General features: G+C 34.3%; 1 protein-coding gene across 1 annotated transcript in view; it reads left to right on the top strand.

Annotated features, from left to right (window-relative positions):
• The window catches only part of LOC123234219 (transformation/transcription domain associated protein), a 175,911-nt gene that overhangs the window by 146,882 nt on the left and 15,390 nt on the right, over positions 1 to 13,639 (top strand). Inside the window, exons 68-69 of the mRNA XM_044660153.1 lie at positions 11,738 to 11,963; positions 12,779 to 12,996. Coding sequence (XP_044516088.1) covers positions 11,738 to 11,963; positions 12,779 to 12,996 — 444 coding nt within the window. The remainder of the gene's footprint in view (positions 1 to 11,737; positions 11,964 to 12,778; positions 12,997 to 13,639) is intronic.

Genomic DNA, 13,639 nt, shown 5'->3' with positions numbered 1-13,639 from the left:
CTAGCAAGTATCTGAGGTTGGATTTGTAGTCATGAAGCTGAGTCCTAGTTTCAGGCTCAGTTTGCCACCCACTGGGCCATCTATCTTTCCCATAAAAATATATAGCGAAATAAAAAATTACTAAATATAACTCTATAAAAAATAGTTGAATATAAGAGGTAGGACACTAGTAGTTATGGAGAACAGGAAATGGATTCATGCAGAAAATGGTGCATGAACTCCATCTTGAACAGATGAGAAGATAAGCAGGGCAAACATTCCAGGCAAGTGAGATGACCAGTGTATAGGCAGGGAGATGGAGTGCCTTGAGTGAGGTGCAAAGAGAAGACCATTTTGGGTTATTCAGTGAGAGGTTGAGGCTGGAAAGATAGATGTGGACCAGATTGTGTAGGACTTTAAAAGTTAAACAGTATTTCCATATTAGGAAATAGTGGTCTGAAATTTTTTGTTATTATAAGAGGAAAAAACTTTGGGCAACATTGTAGTCAAATATCAAACACCAATGATTTGACAAAATGTTAAGATCAGCTTGACAGGTTGTATGTGGGTCACAGAACAGGATAAAAGAGGAATGAGGTTGGGATCAGAAGGGTCACAGACAGACTTACAGATAGATTCAGGAGCCTCTTGCTAATCAGTGACAAAAGTATTGATTTCAGTTAGATACTTATAGAGCAGGGGTCGGCAACATATGGCTCTTTCTGCAGGAGCCATAAAGTCAGGGTTTTTTTTAGGCACGGTTACAGAAGCGCACACTGTACAGCTCTCACGAAATTATATTTTAAAAAATGTGGCGTTTATGGCTCTCACGGCCAAAAAGGTTGCCAACCCCTGGTTTAGAGGGTTTGAATCAAGCAGAGGAATTAGATCAGTCACAATGGAAGTCAGTGATTCACAGAATGGAGACAATGTATTTAGATTACCTCAGTGGCTCTAAACAGAGTTTTCTATAAGTGATAATTCAGTATGTCATTGTGTGACCATCTAACCAAGCTTCTCATAGAAGTCCTGCATCAATAATTTCTTGGAAGAACATATAGTATTTGGGTAGAAGGGTTGAGTTCTTGTGTGAGGAGTATGCCACATGTCTAGCTGTTTCTAGGTTATGGCTACCCAGAGACCTTGCAAACTGGGGTTCTCTGGGCATTCCAAAGCCTTGCTTGATACATGCCCTTGCTGTTCTCATGCTATTCTCACAACAGAATGGTTATTTAGTAGGATTAATATAGTTTATAGATAATTCAAAGGAAGAGGAGAGGTGAATCTAAGGCAGTGATGGGCAAACTTTTTAAAGAGGGGGCAAAAGGAAAGGACATGCTCATCTGTCAGTCTGTTTCTAAGGCAAATCTGTCAAAGTTTCATTGTATTGTATCCTACTCATCGTATTCATCAGATTAGGAATAATGTCCCACAGCTGGATAGAACATTTCAGGGGGCCACATCTGGCCTGTGGGCAGTAGTTTGCCCATCACTGGTCTAAGGGACTAAGTAGGAAGCTACTGCAGTATGCCAGGACTCTGATAAGAAATTAGGTCTGAGTATTGGTTTTAGAATTTAAAAAAAAAAAAGAGAGAGAATTGCTAGAGATACTATGAAAGAATCAACAAGACTTGATGACTCAATCAAAAAGGAGATTAAGAGAGGCAGGAGTCAAAGGCTTAGTTTTTAACTTATATTTTAGGAAGTTGTTCTTTAAAATATTTATAGAAATAGGGATGTCAAGTAGGGAAATGAATTTTGGAAGATTGATTTTCATCCTATTGGGTTGAAATGTTAGCAAGATATCCAAGTGAAAGTTTTCTTTAAAGAGTAGAAGGTAAGAGACTGAACCTTAGAAGGAAATATAGAGGCTTTCCTGAAAGGGGATGCAAGATGGTAAAAGAATTGAACAAGAGAAGAGAAAGTTTTTAAAGAGAATGTGGTCACTAGATTCAAATGTTAAAGAGGTTAAGTATTGTGGAGACTTAAAACAAATCTTTACTGACACTATACTCCTGAAGATCTACAGTGGTAATTACATTAGCCAGATTTCAAGAATTAAAGGAATGAACCAGATGTTAAGAAGGTGAAATAAGCCCTTGGTGACCACAAGTTTAAGAAGCTTAGTAGAAAGGAAAAAAAGAAATAGAATTATAACTTGAAATCAGTGCTTACTTTAGGTACTCCATATGGTTTTCTCATTCACTAACCAAAAATCACATAAAGTTTTTCAATTTTATTGATAGTCTATGCTTAACAAAAAAAAATAAACATCAACATTGATTTGCCACTTGATTTTTAAAGTCCATTTAACAGAAATCTTGTACTGAAAACTTAAGCATATACTTTTTTTATTATTTTCCATTAGTGTCTTTAAGATTGAGTTAGCTATTTTACAAATTAATATGTAAACAAAATCAAGTTATTTTTTTCATTTAGTAAATTTGCATTTCTGGAATTTGAGAATAAAGAGTAGAAAGGTAAAATGTAATTAAATCAACCATTGTGCTTACTTTAAAGTCTTATAATTTTATCTCGGCATAAATAAACTAAATGAAAACCAGATATATGGTTTTATTGGTATAGAGATCTTCCAGTAAGGAAAACTTTTACCAGTGTAAATTGGCATCTGTTCTACAGTTTATAATCTTAAAGAGTTCACTGCTAGGTGGCACAACAGAGAGGGCACTTGGGACTGGAGTCAAGAAGACCCAAATTCAAATCTCACTTTAGACACTTACTAGCTCTGTATCCCTAGGCAAATCACTCAACCCTGTTTGCCTCAGTTTCCTCATCTGTAAAATAAGCCAGAGAAGGATATGACAAACTATTCTCGTCTCTTTGCCAAGAAAACTCCAAATGGGGTCATAAAGAATCAGACGTGACAGAGATGGCGGAACAACAAAAAAAGTGCCCTGTGACATTGTGAGGTTAAGTGACTTTCCCATGGTTTTACTGCCTGGCATTCAGCAGGTGTGGACTTTTAAAGTGAGGTTTTGCTAGCTTTCTGACCATTATTTAGTAAGGAATATGTTAGCATTTTATGTAATATATTCTTCTATTAATATTTCTAATTTGCTTATTTGCTTCTAAAGGTAATATTTTATTTGCATTTATGTGTAGTCATCTAATAAATTCCTTTATTGGAGCCACTTTTAGAAGTAGTGATTTTCTTTTCTTCCTAACTATGACAAAATGTTTATTTTGCAGTTCTAGGCAGATCATTTTAGGAGAACTGTTTCTATGCTGAGAGTATCTGTGTGTACAAAAGTCTCGATAACCGTCCATCACACTCTTATTACATGGTTGAAATGGCAGACCATAACTCTCATGGCTTCCAGTTCCATTTTTTTCCGTCTTAAAGCCTCATAGAGATTATTATACTCCGAGTTTAGTTCTAGAGTGGGGTTTCATATGTAAGTTTAGTGTCTCATATTGCCTTGGAGGGAAGAGACAGACCATAAAGCCACAGTAGCCACTCTTATACTCAGGACTTTACAAAGCCTCCCCTGTACCAATGAAACATCGAAGCTTTCTAAAGTATTTTACATTCATATATTTTATTGAATGAGTGAAAAGCATTTATTATATGCTAAGTACTAGGGATGCAAAAGTAAAATTGAGGCATATCCCTCTCTCAGTGAACTCAAATGCTAAATGGAAAGAAGTCAAATTTAGGAGTGTTGTAGGGTAGATGGTGGTCTTAGGAGTACAGTTATAGATGTACACTGTTTATAATAATGAAAACCCATGAAAACATTAACAAATTAACATTGACAAATAAGTGTTCAACTCCAGAAACATCCAAAACATCCAACAGAACATCCAAAAAATGAAAATCATGATTCTTGTATTAGCATTTTTAACAAACTTCTTCAGAGAAGACTCTTCTTCAACAGGGAGTCTCTCCTGTATACTTCAAAATAAAACTCTATTAATTGACCTTCAGGTTATTAACACTTAAGTGACAGAGAAATTCTCACCCATGTCATGGAGGCTAAAACAGTTCAGATGATAGAAGATGGCAGTTAAATTAAAACCAGGTCCGGGATTAATTAATATTATTTTGGATTGCTGAGTATTGTTTTTCATTTCAATGTGAGATAAAGGACAAACTTTATTATCAATTCCTTTTAAAGAAAATAACTAGCCATTTCATAATACATTTGGTTTTGACATTTTTTATTTATCTTGTTTTGTTCTTGAACAAGATCATAAATGTGTTGAGAGTAGGGATCAGATTTTTTTGGTTTGTTTTTGTCTTTAAGGTTGACCACAGTGCAGTTAGTTGTTTGGGCATAGTGACTCTTGAAATTATCTGCAGGGTTAAATTACAAGAGATTTGCCTTCTGAATCAGGGTAGGACAGTACTGACGCCAGCAAAATCATAGAAATCTTTGTATTGTTCTATTCTCCTTTATTTTTTTTTTAAACCCTTAACTTCTGTGTATTGGCTCCTAGGTAGAAGAGTGGTAAGGGCAGGCAATGGGGGTCAAGTGACTTGCCCAGGGTCACACAGCTGGGAAGTGTCTGAGGCTGGATTTGAACCTAGGACCTCCTGTCTTTAGGCCTGACTCTCAATCCACTGGGCTACCCAGCTGCCCCTCTATTCCTCTTTAGAGCTTAAACAGAGTTAGTTATTCATTTTATTGATACCTGTCTTCCTCTGCATACATAGATGACAAATTTTACTTATGTCTGACATACTTTTGAATAATCTATCTTCTTAACCTTATAATTTTGGCTAGCTCTTCTTGGAACCCATCTTTGTCAGTCCTGCAATTTATATGATTTTTGCTAGTGGATAATTGAAATTCATATTACTTGCAAATGGAAACATTTATAAATGCTAATTGTAGTTTTAATTATGAAACATAAGTAGTAAAAGTTTTCAAGTGAAGGAGAATTAGAACCAGTGAGGGGAAAATCAGCAAAATGACACTGAGTTTGTTTTTGTACTGTATTATTGTTTCTCTAACTAGAGGTCAAAGGGTGGGGAATTAGAAAAATGAGCTTTATAGCTATGAGCACTGACCTTTTGAAGGCAGCAGAAAATGAACTGTGTTAATTTAGTACCATTATTCTCCCCATTTGCCTGCCCTTTTTTCCCCTTCTAATATTTTTGTTAAAAGGGAGACTAGAGCTGTAAAAATTGAAACAACTTTATGGTAGCCATGCCTTAGAAACAAAGTAAAGAAATTGTTCTTTATATTTAGTAAAGAAGTCTCATGATAGGAAATTTTGTGAGATCTTTAATTGCAGGTCTAGTTAAAGGCTTGGTAAGAAACATTATATTATTGTTTCAGAAAATAAAGTTTAAATTCAAAGTTGATGCTGAGGGAGAATTTATTTTCAATCTAAGCACTTCAAATGACTACATTTGGTTTCCATGTCAATAGAGTAATAATCACAGTTGACTCCTTTTGTCTTTCAGAAATGCCAGAGGCACATTTAACTCATGTAAATTGTGATAAAATGGTAAATAATAAAATGTTGTTATATCTTAATATAGTAGATATCAAGATAATCTTTTATCATTTAAGTATAATTGAATCTAAACCTCCTTTTTTCACACAAATGAAATGACCAAGCAACAAAATAAATCTTTTTTTATACATGGCTGTATTAGCAGTGCATTAATATGACTGTTTTCCTATACCCACTTTAACTTTTATCATTTCCTTTTTTGTTACTTTTACCAATCTGAGAGGTGTGTAGTGGAATCTTAGGTTGGCTTTAATTTGCATTTCTCAAATTATTAGTGATTTGATTTTTTTTCACATGGCTGTAGTTTAGATTTCTTCCTTTGAAATTTCCTGTTTATATCTTTTAATCATTTGTCAATTAGAGAATGATTCTTAGTCTTATAAATTTGAATCAGTTCCTCATAATCTTGTAAATGAGATCTTTATCAGAGAAACTCACAGCAAAGATTTTTTTTGAGATAACAGTTATCTGTAGCTACATTTAACTTAACCCAACCCTTTTTTACACAAATGAAATGACTAAGCAACAAAATAAATCTTTTTTTTAACTTTTTTTTCTGACAAAAATCTGCTTTCTTTTTCCTATCTCTTTTTCACTGCAACTTGCCCAATTGAAAAAGAAAGGAAAACAAGCCCTAGAGCAGTGATGGCAAACGTTTTAGACTGTGCCCAAATTACAACTCTGATGGTGCATGTGAACTCCCCATCCCCCTTTACCCCAGACAGGGGAGGGAGAAAGAGCTCCCATTGGGCTGCTGGGCAGAGGGGTAGAGAATGTGAGAAATGATCTCAGGTATGTGTGGAGAGGGGGAGGGAAGCGGAGCAGCCCCCTCCAGCATGGCCCTAGCATATCGGAGGTGACTGAGAAAGTTTATCTGACCTGGGACACAGAGTCATGACTTAAAAGGGCAAGTTGAACAGAATAAAGAGTTGTAGGGCTACCAAAACTCTCTTGCATCTCTGGTCTCTACAGTTCTGCTTCCTCATTGTATTTGAAATGAACATACACATAATCTTATATTACAATAGGAATCCATTTCAGAGTCAAATGTAATAGAGCCTTGTTCTAATATATCTTATTAAAGTGACTGCTAAATAACACTTGATTTTTTTTCCCTCTGAAAGACAGATTTGGTCCTTCTTAGAATTAAATACTTGGTGCTGGGAAGTACTTTGTAATGTGCTTTTATTTTGTAATTTAAAATTTATTATACTCAGTTCTTCATCCTCCCCATTAATGCACAGTAGTGCACATAAGCAATTTTATAAGTCTTTTTTTTTTTTTAAACCCTTAACTTCTGTGTATTGGCTCCTAGGTGGAAGAGTGGTAAGGGTAGGCAATGGGGGTCAAGTGACTTTCAGGGTCACACAGCTAGGGAGTGTCTGAGGCCGGATTTGAACCTAGGACCTCCCATCTCTAGGACTGACTCTCAATCCACTGAGCTACTCAGCCGCCCCCCAATTTTATAAGTCTAAGCGTGACTGGGAACCAGAATTGGCTTAGGCTAGACTTCTTTGACGAAACCCCAAAACTCAGTTTTATCAGTATTTTGAAGAAGGATACAGTTGAATGGATTAACATTTATAAAAATAAGTATAAGTAAACAGTAATGAGGGGTGTGGAGAGATGTGTCATATTCCCCTATCTTCTTGAAAATATGCTTAGATTCCTCTTTTTGTCATTATACTTAATCTCATTCCACACTAATTTGTATTTGAAAGAAGCTGTCTTGTCAGAAGCTATTTTGTTATTTCTTCACCTGACCTAAAAGAAAGAATTATATATTTTTAAATTTAAATATATTAATCATAGGGGTTGGTATCTAGGATCAGTTTTTCCATGGAATTAAAAATGTTCTTGTTTAACAAACAACATAGTGTGGTTAGATTTCATACTGTGGTAAGATTAGCTCTATAAAACTATAGATGACTTCATACTATATATGAATAGATCAGGAGTAGAGGTACAAACACAGAGGTCAGTATGTATGCCATAGCTTATGCATGCTAAGTAGTGTCCACAGTAGAAAGTCCATTGTTGTAGTATTTTATGGAGGAATCTGTATGATCACATAAATATTTTATAATGACAGTTCCATGCCATTTATATTACCCTTACTCCATTGTTTAGACTTGACATCTTAGTATTGGATTGTCATCCATAGACCATTTGCATGCATTATAATGTCCTATTTTTAAAAGTTTTATTGCAAATTCAATAACCATCAAGAAAAATAGGGTAAATAAAACTAAAGAGCAAAATCTAATTCTAAATCTTTAGCCTTTATCATAGTGTAAAATTTAAATTTAATAACAGTAACATTCAAGTATTATTTTTATGAAGTTTATTAATAATCACTTGAAGTAGAAAAAATTTTTAAAAGGATAGAAGTATAAAGCCTAATCTAACCTAACTGACCATCTCCTGGCTCTCAGCCATGGTTCCACCCAGCCACCTCCAAGGGAATAGAAAGAGTGGCATGTTTTGCCCTACAACTTTATCCTTTCTCTTGAACCCAGACCTGTAACCCTCAGTTCCGGGTCACATTCTTAGGTCTTTTCACATGTGACTTCTGTTTGGAACGTTTATATGACATCCAGCCATGCAGTGAGGTGGGGATGAGCTGAAGGGAAGGGGAGTGGATTCTATCTACACAGCAGAACCAAATCAACTTTAAAAGAATCAAAGAAAATTTTTTTCCTGTACTATATCTCCTTCCATATTTTCCCAAAGCCTACCACTACCAGCTCTGCTTTATCCTTCACTTCTCTGTTCCTTTTCCCTCTCTCCTGTTCTTTTATTTTCACACAGTTCTCTTATTATTTTCCTATATTTTCTATTTATTTTATATATATTTCCAATATTTTCTAGCATATATCATAATTATTATTTCTACAGTAACATGAAATTCCATTATATCAGTTATCATCTTTTTAACCATTCTCCAGTTATTAAATAAAACTTTTTTTCTGATTTGTTTCTAATTTTTTAACTCGGTTTTAGCTAATTTTTAAAACTTAGTTTTAGCAGAGTTTTGAAGAAAGTCATAATTAAATGAATTGACATTTATAAAAAGTATAATTAAACAGTAATGGGAGGGAGTGTATATAAGTACTCTATTCACCCATTTATCTGGTGTTTTGAGCATAGTCTTTAGCAGTTCAGTCACTGAGTTCAACAGTTTGATAATTTTTGTGATTCTTATTATTTATTGCTTTGGTGTTCTTCAGAAATTACCACAGTCAGTGGTCCCAGGAACATCATATTAGAGTATCTGTGAAACCACAGCCTTACCAATACTGTCCTTTTTTTCCCCTTAAAGTATTGTTTTTTTCCCTTTTTGTGATTTTAGGTTGGTGTTTTCAGGTAGTGTTCTATTTGCATTTCTCAGAATCTTTGGAGAGTTTGCATATCATCATTTCCTATGATTATTAATGGGTCATATTTCTTCCTTCATAATTTAATTGCATTTGACTATTGTTCCACTGGCTAATTTGTATTGTTAGTCTTATGTACCTGTTCTTTATAGATTCTGGATGTCCCAAGTCTTCATTTGATAGCACTTGGGAGAGATAATACTCATGACTTTATCAAATGTTAGGAGGCCAGTGCAAAAATTTCTTTTACCATTTCAGAATAGTAATCACTAAAAAGTTAAGAGACATGGTCATGGTAATGAAGTTAATAGTTTTATCATTTTGTCATTTATTGTTTTATAATTTAATTTAGGTTTTAGATTTAGATCGAAATTAGATTTAATCTAGATCCTTCTAACTCTGATGCCAGATCTCTCTGTCTGTCAAGTTGTGACTGCCTCTTTGTCTTAAATAGTACTGTAAATATTTTTACCTTGGCTTTTTCTTTTAATTTTAGAAATATTCTTTTAACATTTTACAGTTGAGGAAATTGTGGCAAACAGAGTTTAGAAAGCTTGCCCCAGGTCTCACATCTAGTAAGTGTCTGAGGTTGGATTTGAACTCAAATCTAATTAATTCCAGGTCCATCAGTTTATAACACTGTGCCACTTATTTGCCCCTAACTTGTTTAGCTATTCCATAGTATGTGATAACCTCTTGAGTATCCAGTTCTTTGCTACCATAAAAATAGCTATTAAATATACTTTTATACATATGATCCCTTTCTTCTTAACTTTGATCTCTTTGGGAGGTATACCTAGTAGTGGGTCATTGATATACACAGTTTAAATAGATTCTTGTACATAGTTTTAAATTGTTTTCCAGAATGACTGGATGAGTTCACCTCTCCACAAATAGTGCATTGATGAATTTATTTTCCCACAACTCCATAAGCACTGATCATTTTCCTTTTATGTTAGCTTTGACAATTTGACAGATATGAGATGGTACCTGTTTTGGAACATTTTTTCATTTGGCTGTTGATAACTTGATTTTTTTTTCTCTCCGAAAACTGCTTATTCATATACTTTGATGATTTATCATTTAGGGAATGGCTCTTATTTGAATCTAGTTGCTAAGTATCTTAGAAATAAGACTTTGGGGGCAGCTGGGTAGCTCAGTGGATTGAGAGCCAGGCCTAGAGACGGGAGGTCCTAGGTTCAAATCTGGCCTCAGACACTTCCCAACTGTGTGACCCTGGGCAAGTCACTTGACCCCCATTGCCTACCCTTACCACTCTTCTGCCTTGGAGCCAATACACAGTATTGACTCCAAGATGGAAGGTAAGGGTTTAAAAAAAAAAAAAGAAAGAAAAGAAAGAGAAATAAGACCTCTAAGAGAAACTTGCTAAAAGATTTTTCTTAATTTCCCACTTCTCTGAAATTTTATCTACATTGGTCTTATGCAAAAACTTTTAAATTTTATTTTGGCAAAATTGTCCATTTTGTTTCCCATGAACCCCTCTGTCTCTTCTTTGGTCATGTATTCTTCCCCAAAGCAATATGACATGTGATTTCTTACTTATGCTTTTGATTTATTTATGATGTTACTTTACATCTAAATCATGTCATATATTCATTGGTATCTTGCAGTCCTAGACCCTCTTCTCTAGCTTTTCCTTTTCATAATTCTTGGGTTTTATGTATGTCTATTTTTCTGTATGAATTTTGTTAATAAATTTTTTGAGTGTTCTAGTCCTGTCTTTGACAGAGTAGAATTGGCTTGGATATGTATCTGTGGGCAAATCACTTAAAGCTTCTCTCAGTGGTCCAGACAACTTTCTTAAAGCTAATATGCTTCTCAGCACTGGTAAGAGTTCTTAATTGGAAGCTCCTTATACTAATAGAGACACATGGGTGTGCCTCTCACCCCACTTATCCCCAGAATAATCTATAGACATTTAAGTTTATATATTATTAAACTTTTAAGTTATTTTGGTAAATACTGGCTTTTCTAAATTCATTCAGTCTCATTGTGAGGAGGGAATATCTTTCGATTTATTTGTTCTTTAATTTGAAGTATTTTTAGTCTTCATGGGTTTCCTGTGTGTATCAACAGAGAAATGCCCAAGTATTTAATACCTTTTTCATTATTGAAAATGACAATTTTCCTTCAGTCTGTCTTGATTCTTAATCAAATCAGGCGGTTTTTGTGGGTTTTATATCCTACTTTAAAGTTGTTGGATTCATTTATTGTTGTTTATTATCTTGTATTTTCTAAGTCTACACTCATATCATCTACAAATAGAAATATTTCAGCTTTTCTTTTGATGTGTCTTACTGTTATTGCTGACATTTACAAATTTAGTTAATGAGCATTTATTAAGTGCCTACTACATATCATGAAATTGTTAAATAGGACTAATAAAAGTATATATATATGTATGTATATGTATATATAAGAATGCTTCCTGGGTTTTTCCATTTCTTATTAATTTAAGATTTCAAACATTTTATCATAGTGTGGGAAGAATAAATTTTTATTCATATATATGTATATGTGTATATATGTGTGTTTTTTAACATAAATGAGTATTGTCTTTTATAGAATCCGATATCATAAACCACTTAAAATTTAAAATTTACTATTTTTTAAAAGAGAGATTTAAATATTTTGTTTCAGGAAACTGTCCCTTAGCCTGCCACTTGACTGTTATATAATTTTGTATTAGTCATTTGATTTTCCTGATCTTTTAAAGGAGAGGGTTAATCTATATGTTCTCTAATTTGAAAATTCTATGATCCTTAGGCCCTTTTCAGTAGTAACTTAATGATTGTTTCCTTTGGGAAGAAAGCACTAGCTTCATTCTTTCGATGGAAATTTATAAATTTTTATCATGTCATTTATTTTTGAAGATTTTGACTTCAGTGTTCCGGGATCAATGAAGCTTCACAATCTCATCTCTAAGTTGAAAAAATGGATCAAAATCCTGGAGGCTAAAACCAAACAGCTTCCCAAGTTCTTTCTCATAGAAGAAAAGTGCCGTTTTCTAAGTAATTTCTCTGCACAAACTGCTGAAGTAGAAATCCCTGGAGAATTTCTAATGCCAAAGCCAACACATTACTATATCAAAATTGCAAGGTAAGGCTAGAACTAGGAAAATTATAACAATATAACATGCATAGATATGTGTATATACATTTGGTAATGTATTATAGTGTTTTCTAGTCCGTACTATTAAATTGTATCAATATATTTTAAATTAAATTTAAAAATAACCGAGATGATTCTTTAACTTTGATATATTGTATCTAATTTTAAATGTGATAATGATTTGGAAAAGCCTTTACATTAGTTGTAAATTATGCTGTTGTATATAAAAACTCACTCTTCTACCCTAGCTTTCCCTCAAGATTCTATCTTTGGAAACTAGTTACTGATTCCAAGCGACAGATCTTATGGTTCTCTTTCACCCTGACCTAAAACAGACCACTCCTTTTCTACTTTGGATATAACTGTGGCCATGGCTGAATCCCTTCAGCTTCTTAGGGTTAATGACAAAAAACTAAAGTCATTGACATTGCTGTCCTAAAATAATCCTACCTTTTAATTTTATCTGTCCATTGCTAATGCTGTGACAGCTTAATGAAAGACAGCTTTTCTCAGTTGTATTCAGACTAAACTGTGAAGAAGCCAGAAAAAGAAATGTATTCCCGGTTTGGAGATTTTCCTTTGTGTCAGGATTACTTCCCCAAAACCAGAGAATCTTTAATGTTTTTGTTATTCCTGCCATCCATCCCACTGGTTGTTGTCCTTAGACCTTAAAACTTACTGCCTTTGTTGACTGTATAGCAGCTCTAAGTACTACATATATCTCAAATCCTTTTTCTTTTCAATGAAGAAGAAATTAAATTCATAGTACAGAAATTCATATTCTTTTACTTTTCTTTTGGTAGATTTATGCCCAGGGTAGAGATAGTACAGAAGCACAACACTGCAGCCAGGAGACTGTATATCCGAGGGCATAATGGGAAGATTTACCCATATCTAGTCATGAATGACGCCTGCCTGACAGAATCTCGAAGAGAAGAGCGGGTTTTACAGCTTCTTCGACTTTTGAATCCCTGTTTAGAGAAGAGAAAAGAAACCACAAAAAGGCACTTGTTTTTCACAGGTATTGGGATAAAGGGGTCGTCCCAAAGCAACTTATTGGGTGAACCTCCTGCTTGCTTTTGTGAGTTATATAAAAGCAATCATCATTTCTCTTTATGAAAAGGGAGATTACCTAAATGAATGCCACCTACTTAATTAAATTGGAGTAGCTTTTCCTTCTAAAAAGTATTACCTTAAAATAGACACTACTACTAGTGAAATTGTTCATCTTGTGAACTTGTTCAAATATAGTGAAATTGTTCAGATCTTGAAAATGTTCATAAATAGTACCTTCACTGCTGAGTTTGTTATATTTATTTCTAAAATGTGAGGGAGTTGGATTAAATGTGGTCTAGGTCTCTTCCCTGCTATTTAATTCTTTAATTTTAAAGAAATATGGTTTGCTGAGAAAACAACTGACCTCTTTATGCCTCTGATGCTAAATTATTATGTACTGTCATTTGTACTTCATATATTTTTATATCTGAGCTGTATTGGGGTGTGGCAGCTAGGCGGCTCAGTGACTAGAGAGCCAGGCCTGGAGATAGGAGGTCTTGGGTTCAAATGTAGCCTCAGACATTTCCTAGCTGTGGGACCCTGGGCAAGACAATTAACCCACATGGCCTCTCCCTTACTGCTCTCTTGCCCTTGGAACTGATACCTAG

This window comes from Gracilinanus agilis, chromosome 1, assembly GCF_016433145.1.
Source record: "Gracilinanus agilis isolate LMUSP501 chromosome 1, AgileGrace, whole genome shotgun sequence".
Classification (NCBI taxonomy): domain Eukaryota; kingdom Metazoa; phylum Chordata; class Mammalia; order Didelphimorphia; family Didelphidae; genus Gracilinanus; species Gracilinanus agilis.
This window is presented reverse-complemented; position numbering and strand designations above follow the sequence as displayed.